Below are 19368 nucleotides of genomic sequence, written 5' to 3' on the forward strand. Positions count from 1 at the left end.
TAAGGAAGTGAAAAAACTTAATATGGAATCTAAATGGCCAAAATATTGGGAAATTATAGAACAAGAGGGTGGAAAAGTGAAACTACAGAGCTATGAGAGATTGAAGTCTAAAGTAAGAGACTGGCTTCATTATTATCAGATAAATGAAGTATTCAAACAAGACAGGAAAATTGGCTTTCAGGTGGAGAGATCAAAATTAGAAACAGAATTGTTAGAACCCAATACTAAGAATTTGTCAAGAATGTATAACTTGCTGTTGAAATGGAATACACAAGATGAAACGGTTAAATCAGCTATGATTAAATGGGCACAAGACATTGGTCATGACATTATGTTTGCTGACTGGGAACAGTTATGGACCACCGGTATAAAGTTTACGGCATGTAATGCCTTAAGAGAGAATATTATGAAAATGATTTATAGGTGGTACATGACCCCAGTCAAGCTTGCAAAAATCTATCATTTGCCCAATAATAAATGCTGGAAATGTAATGAAGCTGAAGGTACTTTCTACCACCTTTGGTGGACGTGCCCAAGGATTAAGGTCTTCTGGGAAATGATCTATAATGAAATTAAGAAGGTTCTCAAGTGCACCTTTCATAAGAAACCAGAGGCTTTTCTCCTGGGCATGGTGGGCCAATTGGTGTCAAGGAAAGATAGCATGTTTTTTATGTATGCTACAACAGCAGCAAGAGTTCTTTTAGCAAAGTATTGGAAGACACAAGAACTACCCACGCTGGAAGAATGGCAGACGAAGGTGATAGACTACATGGGACTGGCTGAGATGACTGGCAGAATCCGTGACCAAGGAAAAGAGACGGTGGAAGAAGATTGGAAGAAATATAAAGTTTATCTTAAGAACTGTTATAAAATTAATGAGTGCTAAAATGTCATGGGTAATGTAAAATAGAATTGCAGCGGTAAAGGATTGGGTAAGAGAAGAAGGATTAAAGAAAGTGAATGTTAACTGAAATGAGGGGTTGCTGAAGAAAATTTTAAAATAGGGATGCAGAAAAGGGAGGCATGGGGAAGTCGATGAAATAAGGTTTATGAAAAAGAGATTATGAAATTATACATGTTTATATGTTTGTTTGTCTATGTATTGTGAATTGTAATGTGTTTAATTGATGTTGGAAAACCAATAAAAATTTATTAAAAAAAAAAAGACAATACCACTGGGAAAACATGGTTCTGGAACTGCCAGTGGAAGTTCATGTTTCCCATGAGTCCCTACAGTGGATACTAGGACTCCATGAAGCCAGTGAGAGTGAGGGCAATGCTTCTGACATTCACCCCAGGGGCTCATGGGAAAGAAAATGAAAGGGAAAGTGGCAACTGCTGGCTGCTGGGGCTGCTGGGGCTGTGATGACCCAGGATCTGGAAAACACACAAAAACAGCTTTTAAAATAAAATCACCCAAAGAATTCCTGTTAGAACTTTCAACCAGTCTTAATTTCAAGTAATTACTAGTGATGTGATAATTTCTCAAGGGGTAGCTGCAGCCAGCCTTTGGGGGGAAAGACAGGGGAATGATTTTTTTTGTTGCAGCTTTTCTCAACATGGCCAGGTAGCAAAGAGGAAAGCTGTGCCAATTTAATTTCTGTCTATGGTGAAGTGCTTAAAAGCAGCACCGGCATCTTGTTGGGGGAGGGGGTGGAGCAGGCAGATGTGGAAATGCCCAGGAAGAAGTCGACTTTAAATCCTCTAGGGCTGGGGTGTACAAAGGAATTACAATGCGTCACATTGCGAACCTATAGGCATTTGCTCCCAAGTAAGTGGCATTGAATTCAGTGGGTTTGCTCCCAGGAAAGCAGTCCTAGGTGTGTAGTTTTATGTCACAGAACATTAAGCCATGACCGGAAAAGTGCTGCTTGACAGCTAGGGATAAACATTGGATGGAAACACCCTGACCAAAACAACCACAGAACCATGAAGCGAGAGCCTGATAAAACTCAAGCAGCTGTGAGTCATGCAAAGCAAACCAGGGCAAGTGGGCATTGGCAGAAGGAACCCAAGGTGCTCCCGCTTCTTGCCAAGGTGCTTCTGTGCTTGGGCAGCACCCAACAAAATGCAGCCTAGGCACACTTGGAAGCTCAGGTCCATCAACTTTCAACCTTAATGATCAGTGCCAGGTCATTTTCTCAAATCATGGCAAGAAATTTCACAAAGGAAACTGGTGTTTTTAATCAAGGCTTCACCCCTAGACACCCCGAAAACACACCTGCTGGTAGCTGACTGGTGCTTCTTTGCTTCAGCCCAGGAATGGATTAAGAAAGTTGCTTATGGCAGACCAGGGGAGCAGTGAGAGAAACTGGATCAACCTTTATTTCTTCATACAAAAGATCCCAGGTTTAACCCTTGGCATCTCTTAGAGTGGGGACAGGCTTCTGTTAGAGGCAGCACAACCTCAGTTAGTTAAGTATTTTTATTGCTTTTTATTGATTTGGGGGGCAGTTGCCTCCTACCCCCCCAGCTGCACCCATGAGGGCTAGCAGAGAGCCCTGCCTGAAATCGTGGAGAGCCTTTGCCAGTTACTGTAGTAGACAATACTGAGCTTATGATCCAGTTCAGCTTCCTATTGTCATTGTGAGCTGGAAATAAGCTGACCATTTAGTAGATATTTCAAAAACTGCTGCCTTCTCAGGCTTTTATTTTGAAGGAGTCCAATGCAAGCCACAAACTGATTTTTGCATTCAGATCATAGCAGAGCGGCTGGGCAGGGTCCACACACAGCATAGCAGCCCAAGTGAGAGGATGTAGGTGTCCCAGCTTCCCAACACAATGGGTTGCTGGCCCTTACCAAGAGGGAGAGGGGAGGGCAAGGCATGGCCCGGTGCTGCGTGTGACCGCTGAGCCACCATGCACCACCCCAGCTAAAGAGCAGTGGTGTTCCACCTGACCACCTCACCAGCTGCTAGCCATGGTTGAATGTGGCTCAAAATACCATGCACCAACCAGACCAGGTTTTGTGGAGGGGCAAGATGACCTCCTCCTCCTCCCTCCTGTTGCCAATGCCCATTTGTTTACCATCTCACATGGGGCCTAACTCTACAGTCACTCGAGAAAGTGAAAGGTGAGCAGAGGCTCCTTGCTCTTGTCACTGCTTTGCTTCCTTAGAGGGGACAGGTTAGCAGTCAGTGACACCAGAGAGGATGTGCAGTTAAGGCCAAGGAGGCTGTGGTACTGCCCCAACTCCAGCTGGGATGTCAACCTCAGCAGGTGCTGGAAACAGTGAGCCAGAAACAGAGGGACTGGATGCAAAGGAGAGAGATCCTGCACCTTTAACAGAAGCACTGAGGAGGAAAAATTGGCAAGTAGAGATTCGCGCAATGGATTTCTGAGGCTTATCTGGAATGCAGGGAGTTGAATAAGTGATTAAACATATTCATAACTGCAAAACACTTTTTTGTTTAGGCAAGACTAACCTGACATGCAATCTTATTACATTCAGGTTTTTTTAAGAAATATCTTGATTTTTATCTATATTTTTGAAAATTTTATTATGTCCACTATTTTTAAAGTCCGTTTTTATCACTATTTTACTGAATATTCTATATAATTTCATGAAAACTGCTTAAATATATTATTATTATTATTATTATTATTATTATTATTAATAATAATAATAATAAATCTTGCTAAAGGATTCAGTATATTGTCCTAAACCTTGGTTTATATACTCCTCAAAATCGCTTAGAGCTGCAAAATGATCTCAGAGTTGGAGAACTGGGGAGATTCATACCGACTGTCTGCTTTTTAAACATATGAAGCTATTCTTCCTAAAACAGACACCTTTGGATGTTCATAAAATAAATTATTTATTTTGAAGGTGAAACATTTAATAACAGCCCTAGACCAGACACCAGGGAAATGTATAACAAACGGGAAGCCAAAACACAAATCTTTGCAGAGACAAGAGCCCATGAACAGGATGAATCCAGAAACAAGCTAAATATTTAAAGCTAAAAATCCCCATAGTTTAAGGAAGGCATTGTGCAAATAAATAGAAAACATCTGTTGAATTTTTCTTTATTACAGCTTGAGGGGGAATCAGTTGCTATTGTGAAATGCCCAGATATATTGACTATGCAGGGACTCAGTGTCAGATCAAATGCTTCACAACTAACCAGCTGATCACAGCAGAAGAGGCAAGATAAACTGTTCTTAATAAAACATTCTACATGATGAGCAGCTAAAGTTGCTCAGGGCAGCAGATTCGTTTTCACAGGTGTGTAACATCTCAACGCAACTGGGTCCTTGTTGCAGGTAAATTTGTAATGGGACTGACTTAAGCCCTCTTCGTGCCTTCAGTCTGAGTGAACCAAGTGGTCTGCAGCAGCACATACGATAAGCCCTGTCCCCTTGATGATGCTCCAGCACCAGGCACAGGGCAATGCAGGATTGGTGCTAGTCTGCCTCAACACATGGGGACATCTCACTAAGGCAGAGCATGCAGCAATGGAATCAATGCTGCTCCTGCATGCAAGTTTTGTGCAATGTCCACTCAACGCCATCCACATCATTTTCCTATTTAATCCAGATTTTTTTTGGGGGGGGAAATAAATCACAGCAGGAATGGTAAATCTGGATATAATGGGATGGTGTTCTGATGAGGATTATGTCACATGGATGCTGCAAAAATCCTGCATGCAGTCATGTGGGGGATGCCCTCCTCTCCAAGGCGCCACTGCCCACCTGCTTGCCATCTCCCTCTGGACCAAAACTGCACAACTGTGCAGCAGAAGAGCTCCATTTCCCTACTCTTGTCATTTCTTGCATGCTCAGAGGTGACAGACATCAACAGGGGAGAAACTGCTGGACCAGGAGAATCCACAGAATGGCAAATGCGTCCTGCTGCAAGGGTTTGGGCTGCAGGTGCTCAACAATGCCTGATCCACATTTCTAGATCAGGTCCACCTAGTCCAAAAGTGGACAATATGACATCTCTGGAACCTCATATACAAGATGTAAAGATGATGCTTCTGGTATAGCAGCTATGGGGAACCTGTGGCCCTCCAAATGTTGCTGGACTCCAACCAGCCCCATCTAAGCAGTGCTATTTTTCTAGAAAAAGAGGTGCCGGAACTCACCATGAACACATCTCTCATTCTCTTAGAATGGCAATGGTGTCCATCTGAGAAGGGCTGGAACTGAGTTCCAGCAAGTTCCAGCTGAAAAAAGCCCTGCATCTAAACATGGTGCACATCTAAACATAACAGCTGTTGTTGTTTAGTCATTTAGTCGTGTCCGACTCTTTGTGACCCCCTGGACCAGAGCACACCAGGCACTCATGTCTTCCACTGCCTCCCACAGTTTGGTCAAACTCATGTTGGTTTCTTCAAGAACACTGTCCAACCATCTTGTCCTCTGTCGTCCCCTTCTCCTTGTGCCCTCCATCTTTCCCAACATCAGGGTCTTTTCCAGGGAGTCTTCTTTTCTCATGAGGTGGCCAAAGTATTGGAGCCTCAGCTTCACAATCTGTCCCTCCAGTGAAGCACTCAGGGCTGATTTTCTTAAGAATGGAGAGGTTTAATCTTCTTGCAGTCCATGGGACTCTCAAGAGTCTCCTGCAGCACCATAATTCAAAAGCATCAATTCTTCGGTGGTCAGCCTTCTTTGTGGTCCAGCTCTCACTTCCATACATCACTACTGGGAAAACCATAGCTTTAACTATACGGACCTTTGTTGGCAAAGTGATGTCTCTGCTTTTTAAGATGCTGTCTAGGTTTGTCATCGCCTTTCTCCCAAGGAGCAGGCGTCTTAATTTCGTGACTGCTATCACCATCTGCAGTGATCATGGAGCCCAAAAAAGTAAAATCTCTCACTGCCTCCATTTCTTCCCCTTCTATTTGCCAGGAGGTGATGGGCCCAGTGGCCATGATGTTCGTTTTTTTGATGTTCAGCTTCAGACCATATTTTGCGCTCTCCTCTTTCACCCTCATGAAAAGGTTCTTTAATTCCTCCTCACTTTCTGCCATCAAGAATGTGATTTTGGCCATCAAACTCCATGGACAAAGACAACAGGCATATAAAACATAACAGCATGTCCTTTTAAAATGTGGGGTTCTTTTTTAGGGGGGTTATTGGGTGGTTGTTGTTTTTATTTTGATTATGTATTTTGTGGCTTTATATTTTGATTTTATTCTGTGAACCATCCTGATACCTCTGGGTATATAAATTCAATAAATAAATAAATAAATAAATAAATAAAAAGAATGCCTAAGCATAGAAGCTCCATCTATCGTTCATAATAGTTGGCATCTGTATTTTGTGCAAGCACATTGTTACAATCGATTACTGCCAGACCAACTCTCCGAGGGCTTCTAGCAAGAGGAAACTTGTCATCTCCCTAGAAGGTGGGGCAGAGATCAGGGCAACTGAAGCCTGTGGATCTTATATCAGCTTGCCTCTGTTGTCTCAGGCAAAGAATAGTTAGTAAACTGCCATCTTGTCTGAAGTATTGTTTCCTGACCTAAATAAAAGTTACATATCCTCCAAGAATTTGTCAGGGTGGTGGTGTTTGTTAAGCCATCTAAGCTATGTGCATCTTGGTTTGACTATGTCAACAAGGTATCAACGAATAAAAATGGAGCAGTGAGCTTTGGCAAGCCAAATTGAGATCTGCCCTCTGGTGGTTCTGTGGTTTCATTACATACAGAAGTGAAGGCACATAAAAAACAACAACCAATGGGCTGTTCATAACAAGTCATTTTTGTATAAAGCAGTGTTTCCTCTGACTGTTTTTGGACTACAACTCCCATCGTTCCTAGCTAGCAGGACCAGTGGTCACACTGGTATCAAGGGAACTTTTTCTACCCACTCCTTTTCATCTCTAAAACTTATGATCTAGATAAGAATTTATAAAATTAAAAACCCTTGAAGTACACACAAAAATATCTTTGTATTTTTTAAAAAGAAAACATACTGCAATCTTTAATATTTACAGAGAGTACAGTTTGTAGTATTCTCCAAATTACATCCCAATTAAGTTAACGAAACTTGGAAACTTAATTCACCAGTATGTTCCCCTGCATAAGGTCCACGGTTCTAAAGTGCTCCAATACCTTCACATGAGCTTGTGCAGGAGAACTTCCCTTTGCATTTTAACCAAGGCGTTGGGTAAAATGCATTGCCATCTACAAGCACTCAAATTAGAAGTCAGCATTCCTTCTCTACAACTCACTTCAAAGCAACATTGGCTTGGATTCTAACAGCTTCCCCCAAAAGGCTTTTGTGCCTCTCCCTTTCCTTCACTCCCCCAACCCATTCCTGAGGAAGGGAGAGACTCTCTGGAACAGTAGGAAGAAGTCAACCCCAAATGAGGAGAGCTTTTCACACATGCAACACAACCTTTGAACTCAAGCCATGAGGGAAGGCTTTAATTTTTTTTTAATATATAGAGTTGATTCACAAATATTTCAAAGCAAATTTTGGACACACTATGTAGATTTGAAAGTCACTAAAGTATTCAGGTTTGTTTGTGGTTTTAGACAATGCTAGCTCTTCTACATAAATATTTTCAAAGCAACAGCACACTGACTTCATTGTCTTTACCTTCTAATGGCATAAGTTACATAGCCACCTGACTTTCAGACTTCTAGCTCTGTATTAATGTGTATTTGCACCTGGCTTGACCTGCTACTGCCAGCCAGTCAGTGACACTGGCCCCCATTCTCTCCTGGACTTGAATCCTGGCCACCGTGGCTCGTGAAGCTAGGTCCCAGCCATATCACCTCTGAAATTCCTGCTTGTTCTAACCCCTGCATCTTTCTGTGAGGGTGAAAAATCTTATTGGATACTTCCCTTTACTACAAGTACGTGGAGTCTAATGTTGTTTAATGAGTTGGAACACTTTGCTTATTGGTAATTTGGAGGTGGTCCTCATATGCTCAGAGACTTTGCGCCTGCTCATCGGAGGAGATAGGAAGCCCAGAACACTTGTTCTTTAGATGTCCCTTTTATGAAGAGGCACATAGGGAGACCATTGATCCCCTGCTGGTGAGGCTCGCTGACCTCACAGAAAAGCAAAAATTTGACCTTTTCCTGTTAGGCATAGATCATAAGATGACCCGGACGGTCGCCAGATTCTGCGTACAGATCTGTAGGCGCAGACCGTCCCCCGACCCAAACTAGGTCGTTAAGATAATCCCCAAACTCGGTTCCATGGGTGACTCTGGGTCATCTCTCTGCGGTAGCTTATCTTAAAGTTTTAAGTGTCTATACGCTTATTGCATTTATAAATTTTAAATTTATTGGTGTACGTTGTTTTAAATGTTTGTTTTCCTTCCGGGATTGTACCTCCAAGTGTGTTTTATAATCTGGAGGTGGTCCTGGCAGAGTGTGGGTTTCTGGGAGTGTATCTATTCATGCCACTGACCCTTGGAATAAGGTTACCAGATTTTTTTCAATGAATCCGGGGACACTTTTCAACTTCAATGGATTTTGTATGGGGACTGAGTTGAAAATCCGGGGACTCTCCCTGGGAAACGGGGACACCTGGTAACCTTACCTTGGAGCCGCTGGCCGGGTCACTGCTATCTGTGGGGGGGGCGCAGGGCCACCTCGTCCTCTGCCACAGGGAGGTTGGCTTCCATTTGCAATACCTGGTTTTTCTTCCTTCTGTTCACCTGGCTTTTTCTTGGTCTCATTTGCTCCTTTTTCTTTATCTGAAAACATTGTTGGGGGGAAAACAGGACTTATTTTTTGAACCCAAAGCCACAATGCAAATTCTGGACTGAAACATGGCACATGTAAGACATGCTTCTGTGGTTGGCACCTAGTGGTCAAAGGTTGGAACTGAGCCTGCTCTAGGCCTGTGGTCTTGGGAGGGGTTCCAATACGGATAGCAGACTAAAAACTGTGTAACAGAAACAAAGAAATGAAGCTAGTTATTGTTGCAGCCTACCTACGTTATAGCACCCTTCACAAACATTTGCCAAAAAGGTTAGGCTGCAAAGGAGCGACAAGAGTATCAGTAGTTTCTTATCAGGCCTCTGCTTCGAACAAAACAATCTTTAATGTTCTGACTGAGCTGAGGGAAGGCAATTGCAAAACTAGTTTGAAACCAGCTAGGAGGTCTTGGTACAGTATGTAAGGCATAAGACAGTGGACTTCGTGCAGTTCTCCTCATCCTGATAGGGAACTGCAACTTCCATCGGTCCCAGTCAGATTGCCAAGACTCAGGAATAACAGGAGTCCAAAATATCTGTAGGATGCAGGACTGGAAAAGACTGCATTAGGATCCTTCATTCATGCAAAACATGAAAGGATGTCACATACGTTTTTTGGTTGAGAGACTGCTAATCCCACCCACCAAGGTCTTGTGGCCCCCTGCCCACATTAGGCAAGTACATCTGTAAAGGGAAGCCTCTTAAGAATGGACTTCTATGCACATAGATTCCAGAATGGTGGAAAGCCATTCTGTGGAAGTCTAATCACATTGGTTTTCCTTTGCTTCTGCTTAGCCCCACAGCCCCATTCTACACCCCCTCTATCTGTCCATCCCCCCAGCCACAGCTCCCCAAAAGACCTATCTGGATACTTGGGAAAATATCCTGAACTCCCCTCAACTGTCCTGATAAAACTGGGAGATCCTGTTTTTTCACACAAGAGCACAGCAGACATTTTAGGTGTCATGATCTCACCCCACCCCCAAAAAGCACTTTTGAGGGCTGCAATCTCGCATGAGTCATGTGACTCGTGCAGGAAGGTAGCCCCAGAAGACGGCACCCCGTTTTTTTGCCTTGAAATGTTAGAGGGCATGTGAACAATGGGACAAAGCTGAGTTTCTGATCTAAGCTGATCTTCACCTGGTTTTCAACAATCCTCCTACCCATCCCACATCCTCCAGAACAGCCATCTGCAAAGGCTTTTCAAGGGGCACAGATGGCTGCAGTGCAGAGAAGGAAAAAAGAAAGTTTTCTTTTGTGAATTCCCTTCCATTCACTTCTCTTAATATCGAAGTCAATATCATTTTCTTTGTAAATCTCCTGCAGTTTGTAAACTACAAGTCCCAGAATCCCTGGCAGGAAATGATGCTCTGTGCATCACTGACAGCTGAGGAGGCAGCTTCCTGTAATGGCTTCAAACCGTTCCTCACCTTGAGCCTCTTTCGGATTGCTGGCTTTGGGCGCTGTCTCAAAAGGGTTTTCTTCAGCCTCCCCCCGGGCTTGCTGGGCCTTTAGCTTGTTCCTCCTTTTGTTTTCCTCAGCTTGCTAATGTGAAGAACAAAAGTGAACATCCCAGAATTAGTCTCACGAATAATCACAATCTAATGAGAAACAAGCAAACAAAAACCCCTATAAGAATCTTTTGCAGCATCCTTACATTTTGCAATTTCTTCTTGAGCTCGAGATTCATATCTTGGTAGCCTTTTGATATAGCGTTGAGGTAGTAGATACTCAGGCTAAATGGGGGGGAACCACATATGCTATGTCACATAATTATTACAACCATTAAAAACCATTTTTAAAGTAGAAATAGGGAGAAATTTCATTCAGTTCGCATTTTGAATCAAAACAGTTATATTTCTGTTATTTATTTTATTTCTTATCTGCACTTCACCATAAGGTCCCAGGGTGGTTTACAACAATTATAACATTAAAATCAGCTAAGACTAATTACTGTCAAGGGAATAGGGTGGATCTTAAAATAAATATCTCATGTGCCAAAGTCCAGGGTAAAGAGGCTAGCTTTTGAAATTCACACTTCTCTGAATATTTTGATATAGTTCTCTAATGACAATGTGGATATTAGAGGAAAGTGTTAATAAAACTGCATATATTAATGAAAATAATGTACAAAATGCAATATATAAGAAGAAATTTCTTTCACTTGAGAGAATCCAAAATTGACAGATTCATGCGTCTCTATTTTAAGCAGCGTGATATAACAACCATCATCCTTACCAGAAGCTGATGCAAGTGAATTGCACCCTAGACAGAAACTATGGTTTGATGTTTCTGGAGTCCTTGCAATGCCGTGTCAAGTACTACTTTTACACAAACACATCCTTTAGTTGCTATTTCATCCTGGAGGCATCTCCCTTGCCCCCCACCCCATTTAGATGCTTTAAAGGAACTCTGAGGTGAAGCTGCCGTCAACAATAATCTCAGAATTCTGGCAGGGATGGCCTAAGAGATGGTCTTGCCTGAGGCCAAAGACAATATGGCATCCCCTCAGCCGCTCCTTCCATTGGCAGAAGCCAAGTGGCCTGAAAGATGAATTGTACTTCTAACACTGGCAGTGGAATAGCATCTTCCACCACACCTGAGCGTAACAGGCAAGTTTAGGGAGCGTATGACAGGCCTGGGGCACACAAAACTGAGGAAGGGAACAGCTGGTGGGATGAGGAAGAAAGGGGGGGTGTTGCTGTGCCCCCTGCCAGCTTCTGCTCCTCAAGGCAATTATCTCAATCTGCCTAACAACAGAGCCAGCTTTGAATTCAGGGGCCATTAAAAGAGAAGTCCACCTTCCCCGCCCTCCATCCCTTTAGCCCTCCTGCCTCCACTGGGTAGTGAATGAATTCTACGTATGTCTAAAAAAAGGGGGGATGTATTTATTTTTAAGCATATAAATGTGCACTGTACATACACCATCAGTAGTATGAAGGGCAGGATCACACCAGGGTTTGAGAGAAGTCTGAAAACCTTCCGAAACCAGGAAGGGAAATCATGCTCCAGAGTTTCTCCAATGACCTCAAACATTCTGGTTTTCCCGCTGTTAGTGCAGAGACACACAGAGATAAAGGGCGGGAATGTAAATAGCGTTTTTGTTCAAGTAATACTAATAACAAATACAAATATTATTTATTTGTGTAGCTGAAGCAATTACAAAAAACCACGAATAATTCACAACCATAATAATGCCAGAATATAACCCAATCAGTCTTTATTGCTACCAGATATATTAAACCACTCAAGGAATTTTAGCTTTTGGGGGGGTCTCCTAACGACTCTCAGCACCCTTAATTTCCTAGGATTTTTTTGGGGGGGAGCAATGACTATAAAAATGGTATAACAGTGCTTTGAATGTATACGTAGTGCAAATGTGGCAGTTCACATGACTGGATGCCTATTTGTCTTTTCAGAAAGGGCGGTGGGCTCCTTCATCCCCAAATACCTCTGTTACCGTATGTACTAAGCTTGGATCCTAGAACAATAGGCAAGTAGGATCCTAGAATGCAACAACTGATTGGCTTGCAGGCTCCAGGAGGGAAGCAGAATCAGCCAATCAGACGGGACTCATTGTGTAAATATTGTATATAAAAGCCTGAGGTTTGGGGGCGCAATTCAATCACTGTTTTACAAGCTGCAATAAAGAGCATGAAATCACTACAGGACTCCCAAGTATATTTCAACCCCCCACAAGGAAAATTAGATTTCACAGAGGAAGATTGTAGCCTAGCCTTTTCACTGATACGTTAATTTTCTGTATGTTGGAATTAGGCGTGCATGAGCTTACACCAAAAGTCAAGACCTTCTCTCTGATCAAGTGATACACATAGCAGTGGTTTCTCCACAGGGCTGAGGGAGCACCAGGTGCATCTTCCTTCCTCTAGCCCAGGGCAAGTGGCTAGCAGCAGCTCACAGGAGGGAGAAGAGCAGGGCCTTGTTCACTTCCCTCCTGCTCACTGACATTCAAGCAGGGGCACTCACCTTTGCAAGCAACTCAGGTGAATCCTGAGAACACCTGGAGAAGAATTTCGTACTGCATTAAAAGAGCCCTGGAGGGTACACATTCATTCATTTGTTATGGGGCTGTCCATGAAAGTGCCATGTGTTGTTTCATGTGCGCTTTTTACAAAACAGTGCAAGAGTGGAAGCAGTTAATGAGACAGTAGGGTCGTTATATCCTTGCACAAGTTCTGGGGCTGCACATCTACAGATCCACCTCTAGATGTCACACATGGCTTCCCATAATTACAAATGAAAACTAGCAGTCCTCAGCATCCCCTGTTTTGTAGCTATTGACTTTCTTGAGGTCTTTTCCAGATTTTGAAACAAAGGAGCATGTTAATGAATCTGGGCCTTATCTTGAGTCTGAGAGGAAAGGACCTGGGTTTCCACACAGCTCAGTAATAATTACCGGTATTGTTGTTTACATCAGTGGCCCTTTGCTGAGTAAGAAAAGCACAAACTTGTGAGATATTGCCAAGACCCACAGCCACATGGCACTGCTGTGCAACCCAGGTGAGGGATGTTTTGGTGGGGTGGCGGTGGCAGGGCAGGGTGGTACTTCCCGTTTCACCTCAAGCGGCAAAGAGGGAAGCACTGCCTCTAACTGAAAGGGAAAGAGATAGGGAGGTAGCATTCTAAGTATTTGGGGAAGCAGTCCAGGCCAGCACTGGGACACTAGATCTAGCCAGCAGGCCAGGACCTGAAGGTTGTGGACATGCTCCAGTTTACTCTGCATCCAGTGCACTCCCACTGCTGGTTTGAGAAGCAGTGTGCACACAATGTTTGCCACAATCCATATTTGTCCCTACTCTATCCTTATCTTTCCAACATAAACATCCCTCATCTGCCAGCCCAGCTTCCAAAGAAACGATCAGGAACTCACTTGAAGTTGTCAATTGTTTCTTTGTAGCCATGTCCTTATCTGCCCCACACTTAATGTCACATATCACATCAGACATGGGGCAGGTGGGTATGATCTGAGAAGAACAGTCTCTCGGGCCAAACAGACCTGTGCCAGGCAGTGCAGGAGAATATTCACAGTTGTGGAAGGAAGCAGAAAGACAGAGAGAGTAGCAGAGAAGTGGCATATCCTGCACTGCAACATTTCTCCAATGAAAGTAGGGACATCCTATTCCAGCACCACCACCATTTTATTATTTATAGCCCACCCAGCTGACTGGGCTGCCCCAGCCACTCTGGGCATAAACTTTCCTACACAGAACTTCCTTCAGATGACTCAGGGGTCACATAACTCCATAACCTCCAATATTTCTCTGACGAAAATAGGGGCATCCTAAGGAAAAACGGGACTGTCCGGGATCAAATCAGAAACCGGGACAGCTTCTGTAAATCCAGAACTGTCCCTGGAAATAGGGACACTTGGAGGATCTGGGCAAATAATAACAAAACTCCAAAGAGGTTTAAAAGGTAAAGACAAACAGCTTGTTCTGGAAATGCAAAGGGGATGGGAAGTCAGTGTAGAGAGTTGAGGACAATGTGACCCAGCTAAATTCACAAACACTGTTCATTCAAATAAAGCAACAGGCCATATTCTCTTTTTTAAAATGCCATAGATCTATGGGGATATGATTTGTTTTGGCAAGCAAAATATTTTGTATGACTTCTGGAAATTGAAACAAGGCATGAGTAATAGGCCCTTCAGAGATGTAGAAATTTAAAAATCAGGAACAATCCCACATTAACATCTAGTTCAATTTGACCTGTACTTTCCCCTCCTACATTATTTTCCGCCACAGTTACTGTATCCCACTCATATATATTTGTTCCTGACTTTTTTCCCCATTCAACATAATAAATGCTACATGCAGAATGCAAATCTGAAGCGCAACTGAGACGCTGCCTTCTCCAGGTACCCTGTGCAGCAGCATCTTTTACTCAGAAGTATATCTTATTAAGTTCATAGTAGAAAAGAATATGTTCTGCAGAGTCTGGCACATTCAAAGAACATCTGCAATGTTTCTGGGGATGTTTAAACATCTGTCCTTGACAAAAGCTGAGGGGAAAATGTTTACTCAGGCTAACATAAAGGCCCTGCATTGGACTGGAATTATTAATTTTTAAATATAAGTGACCCTGTTATCTGTTGGCATACACAATATACCTTTAGAGAATTCAAAGAATTCTGGGCACTGTAGTTTGTTCATTATTGCTGGAAATTTGAACTCTACGACAAGTATACTACAGTGCCCAGAATTCTTAGAGGGGGGAAATGGGCTTCAAATGGGCTTTAAAGGTATAGTATGTATACTGTCTTTGTCACACCTATCTTTCACGAAAGTGCATCCAATGTTATAGTTATTTGTTCAGTAATCCTACATCTGACTTTGAAGAAATGGATATAAAATGCAGTAAACCTGAATGGACCACAGTCAAAGGATGGAGGGACGGAAACAACTGTGTAGACAACTGGCAGCGTGGAGAGGAAGAGAATAAACAGCAGCATGGCCATGTAGAAGTTGTTTGATCGTGAGGCTTTGAAGACTCTCTCATGGGGAACATTGCAGCACATCACAGCCCAGCACTGCAGGTACATGGATGTATGGAGACGGATGACGTTGATCGCCGGCAGACATGGTGCATAAAAAGAGCCCATCCTATGAACATTCAATAAGCCATTTTCTCATAAAAATCTACAAAGGGGGTTCTATGGCAGTAACTCTTTAGCTTTTATATCCCTTTGCTTTCCCAGCCACAAACCCTTGGATCTTCTAAGGATTTGCCCCTCCCAACACTCTGCTAGTCCATACTGGTTCGTATTTGGAGATAGGTGCTTTCAAAACAGCCATGTTTATAAAGATTAAGTTAATATGGTTCTTATCTTATCACAGGTACACTATAATAAACATGATAAGCCCCCCTGGGAAAATGCATGCATGCACACACACCACCCTCCACACAGTTCATCCTCCTCTGCTACTCTATTCCCCCTACCTGGTTGGATTGATCTATTATTATCATTTATTATAATGGTATAGAATGTATTAAACTGAATTGGGATCTAGCAGAGCTAAAATGGAATTATACCAAACAAAAGAGAACAAACATTATGACAACGTATGACCTTAATTTTGAGATTTTTTCCTAACATTTTATGCAAATTTCAGTTTGCATTGAAAGCTGATGTCATCTGTTTCTGGGAATGCATATGAAATCTGATGTTAGAGCGCCCACCCCCCACCTGTCCCCAAATTAATATTTGAATGAAATGGGGTGAGTAATATATTTGCAAAAATAATTTCTGGTATTTCACTATTCTCCTCCTTAATGTAATAGTTCAATATCATAGCTGGAAGGTCAAAACTACCACATGTGTAATATGCTGATGTGGAGCTATTCTGGGCAAACATTGGGGCACAGAATTCTGCATTAGCTGCAATTCCAAAATCAACCTTAAGGGCAGCACACATAGAGCACACTGCAGTAGTCCAGTCTAGAGGCTGCCAAGACCTGCACTATCGCGTCCTTTCCAGGATTGGCTGTAGGTGGTGTACCAGTGGGAACTGGAAGAGAGCCCTCTACAAACTTCTACACCTCCAGTGACATGGATGGATCTAGGAGGAACTCTCTCAAGCATGTCTCTCCCACGTATCGGTCTCTACAGCCACAACAGGTGCTGTAACCTTCCAATAGTTTGACTTTACCTCCAAAGGCACATTCTTCCATTGTCTCCCAAGACAGGGATGCCAACCAACCACTCTGAAGCTATGTTCCTGCTTCTTTATAATTGTTTATTTTATTTATAATTGAATAGTTTATTCCTAAATTAATAACTGACTGCTTTAGCTGAAGGGTCAAACTGAATTTATTACAGCATAAACGCAGAAACATGTCTATCGTATAGCACTGAGCTCAGGGGGATTCACAGCAGTGCTTGCCAATGGTGGAGTGTGAAGGCATGGATCTTTCTTGAAAGGTAAACACCAACTCCCACATTCATGATTTGCTACGATATTTATAGCCTCCTGTGTTTTTGTCACATTGGAGGAGCCAAATGTAGGAGCAAGGAAGCAACACCGAATAAGAAACTAATAATGATTGCCCTGTATATGCCCTGTATATTCCAAAAGTCTGACAACAACAATAGCTGAATTTGTCACACCTGAAAGGTGGCATCCAACATGTCTTCAGAGAAGGACTCATGATTGAGTCACCATTTGTTACTCTCAATTTATAACAGCTTATTTCACAGCGTCCAGGCATGGTTTCAGTGAAGTCACACCACAGTAAAGCTGGTACAATGAAGTGGAGAATCAAGACCAGAGGTGACAAGTGTGATTTTCCACATTTATATCAGAGATTTGACAAGCAAAGCAGAAGAATTCAGTCACATTGGCAAACCTTAACCTTAAGTACAGCCACTTCTACAAGATCTCTCATGCAGTATTCCACCAAGACACACTTACCAGATCATGCCTTGATTGAAGATCAGGCCCAACACATTTCCACTAATATCAAATTCTGAATATGAAGGCTGAAGGGAAAGCATAATGAATTCTCTTAGAGTTGCAACAAAGCTTTAAAACAATGTGCAAAGATTGCATATTGATCATTTTGCATTAGGAACAGTTTTTCCTCAAGCAAATGAACAAATCTCCAGAACCGGGGCAATAATATAATCTGAAACACATATGCAAAATAATATTTAAATGACACCTGACTGTAGAGTTTTTAATATAGAGTTCTAGGCCTGCATGGCACTATAATAGATGTAATAGAATCTAACATGTTGATTTTAAAATAATAAAATGAGATTTAGTTGTTGTTTTTTTAAGTACAAAACAAGTAATAACCAGTGTTTCTTTCTGTTTCAGGTCATAGATGTTGTCAGAAAGTTCAAGATCAAACACAGAACTGTTCTCCCCCTTCTGCCTCTGAACCCCACACTAAACTGTACAAAAATAAAAACTGAACTTTGTTATGTATGCTTTGTTTCACTGAACCAAAATATGTAGCATATGAAAACAGTTTCTCTAGCCTTCCCCAACCAGGTGCCTTCCAGGTGCCCTGTTAGACTACAACTCCCATGACCTCTCACCACTGGCTCTGCTGGCTGGGGCTGATGGAAGCTGTAGTCCAAAAGATCCACAAATAACAAATTACATACGTGCCTCTAATTTAGGTTGAGATTTTATCTGTATTCACAATGTGGGGCATTGTTATGGGGGCAGAAAGTGGGGCGCAGCACCCAAGTTATGGTCTGGACTCAACTAAGTACAGTGGTGCCTCGGGTTACGAACAGCCTAGTTAATGAACATTTTGGATTATGACCACTTCAAGCCCGGAAATGAGTGTTCTGGGTTGCACTGGGGGGTTTTGTGGGGTTTTTCGGCATACGAACAGACGTTCGGGGGTACACTTCTGTTTTGTTGGCACAGCCTTCTGTCACTCAGCCTCCCTTCCCAGCTGAGGGATCCCTGCCCCCTCCTGCTTGCACGCAAGTAGGAGTGGGATGGGGCTAGTCCAATGGGAAGGGAGGCTTCGCGCTGCCTGAGAAATTCCTGCTCCCTCCTGCTTGCACGCAAGTAGGAGTTGGGATTGGGGCTGCTCCGATAGGCAGGGTGGAGCCTCCCTTCCCAGCTGAGATCTCCCCGGCCAGCCCCTGCTTGCACGCAGCCAGGCTGCATAGTTGCCGGGGTCGGGGAAGGTGCGGGCAGCCCGGAAGCTGCATCTTAGAGCCCCTGCACCACCTGAAGGCAGCCAGGCGCTCCCCAGCAAGCCAACTGGAAATGAACCAAATCACAAGAAAACATAAAACAACACTGACCCTGAACTAACCCTAATTCTAATCCTTACCTTAACCCTAACCCAGTCCTAAAATTAACCCTAACCCTAGCCCAGAAACGGTCTTGTTAGATAGTAAAATTCATGTGAAATTGCTGTTTTAGGGGTTGCTTTTCACCGTCTGGAACGGATTAATCCATTTTGCGTTACTTTCTGTGGGAAAGCACGCCTTGGTTTAAGTACGCTTTTGTTTAAGAACGGACTTCTGGAACAGATTAAGTTCGTAAACCAAGGTACCACTGTAGTCCTGCCAGCACAAAACTTCCCCTAGCACTATGGGGCTTTCTCCCCTCCCTCCTTCCCCTAATGCACCCCCAATTGGTTTGGGGGGTGTCAGAAGAGCCCCTGGAAGCGCACCAGGGAGAGGAGAGGGCAGATCGTTCTCCCAGGAAAGCAGAAATGCTGGCTCTGATGGAGTGAGCTGCTCAGCACTACACTGAATTCCTCCCTTAAAAAAATTAAAGTTAAAATTAAAGAAGCGTGAGCACTCATTAATATAGTTATAAACTTTTTGCTGGCAGTGACTTCTATGTCTTTAACAGCTGCACTTTAAGCAGAAAATATATATATTTTTAAATTAACCAATGGACATTTTCCTGACTGATGAGGTGCTGGGGGGAAACGCCATATGCTGAATCCCTGCTTGCCACAAACAGCTGTTGAAAACACAAGAGCCCAGCCAAAAAAGTGATTGTCTACATTATAAACCTAAAACGTCTGGCTGGCCTCAGATGCTCTGTGTTGGCAAACCAGCGCAAAGCCCATCAGAATCCCCTGATACAAAGTGCTCCCCTAATGGCGAGGTTAGAAAACTGGACAAGTCACAGTCATTAAATCTCAAATAAGACATCAATCAATCATACTTGGCTCACTTGGCACCATTAAAGAA

At 43.0% G+C, this 19368-nt stretch overlaps 2 protein-coding genes across 2 annotated transcripts in view; one reads left to right on the forward strand and one right to left on the reverse strand.

The window, feature by feature from the left end:
* The window catches only part of ALDH1A1 (aldehyde dehydrogenase 1 family member A1), a 203120-nt gene that overhangs the window by 70567 nt on the left and 113185 nt on the right, over positions 1-19368 (forward strand). The window lies entirely within an intron of this gene.
* The window catches only part of TMC1 (transmembrane channel like 1), a 51418-nt gene continuing 40432 nt past the window's right edge, over positions 8383-19368 (reverse strand). Inside the window, exons 15-20 of the mRNA XM_053409171.1 lie at positions 17102-17169; positions 15053-15292; positions 11593-11718; positions 10327-10405; positions 10100-10214; positions 8383-8666 (exon numbers count right to left, since the gene is read on the reverse strand). Coding sequence (XP_053265146.1) covers positions 8506-8666; positions 10100-10214; positions 10327-10405; positions 11593-11718; positions 15053-15292; positions 17102-17169 — 789 coding nt within the window. The 3' untranslated portion in view covers positions 8383-8505. The remainder of the gene's footprint in view (positions 8667-10099; positions 10215-10326; positions 10406-11592; positions 11719-15052; positions 15293-17101; positions 17170-19368) is intronic.

Source organism: Podarcis raffonei, chromosome 11 (assembly GCF_027172205.1).
Source record: "Podarcis raffonei isolate rPodRaf1 chromosome 11, rPodRaf1.pri, whole genome shotgun sequence".
In the NCBI taxonomy this organism is placed as follows: domain Eukaryota; kingdom Metazoa; phylum Chordata; class Lepidosauria; order Squamata; family Lacertidae; genus Podarcis; species Podarcis raffonei.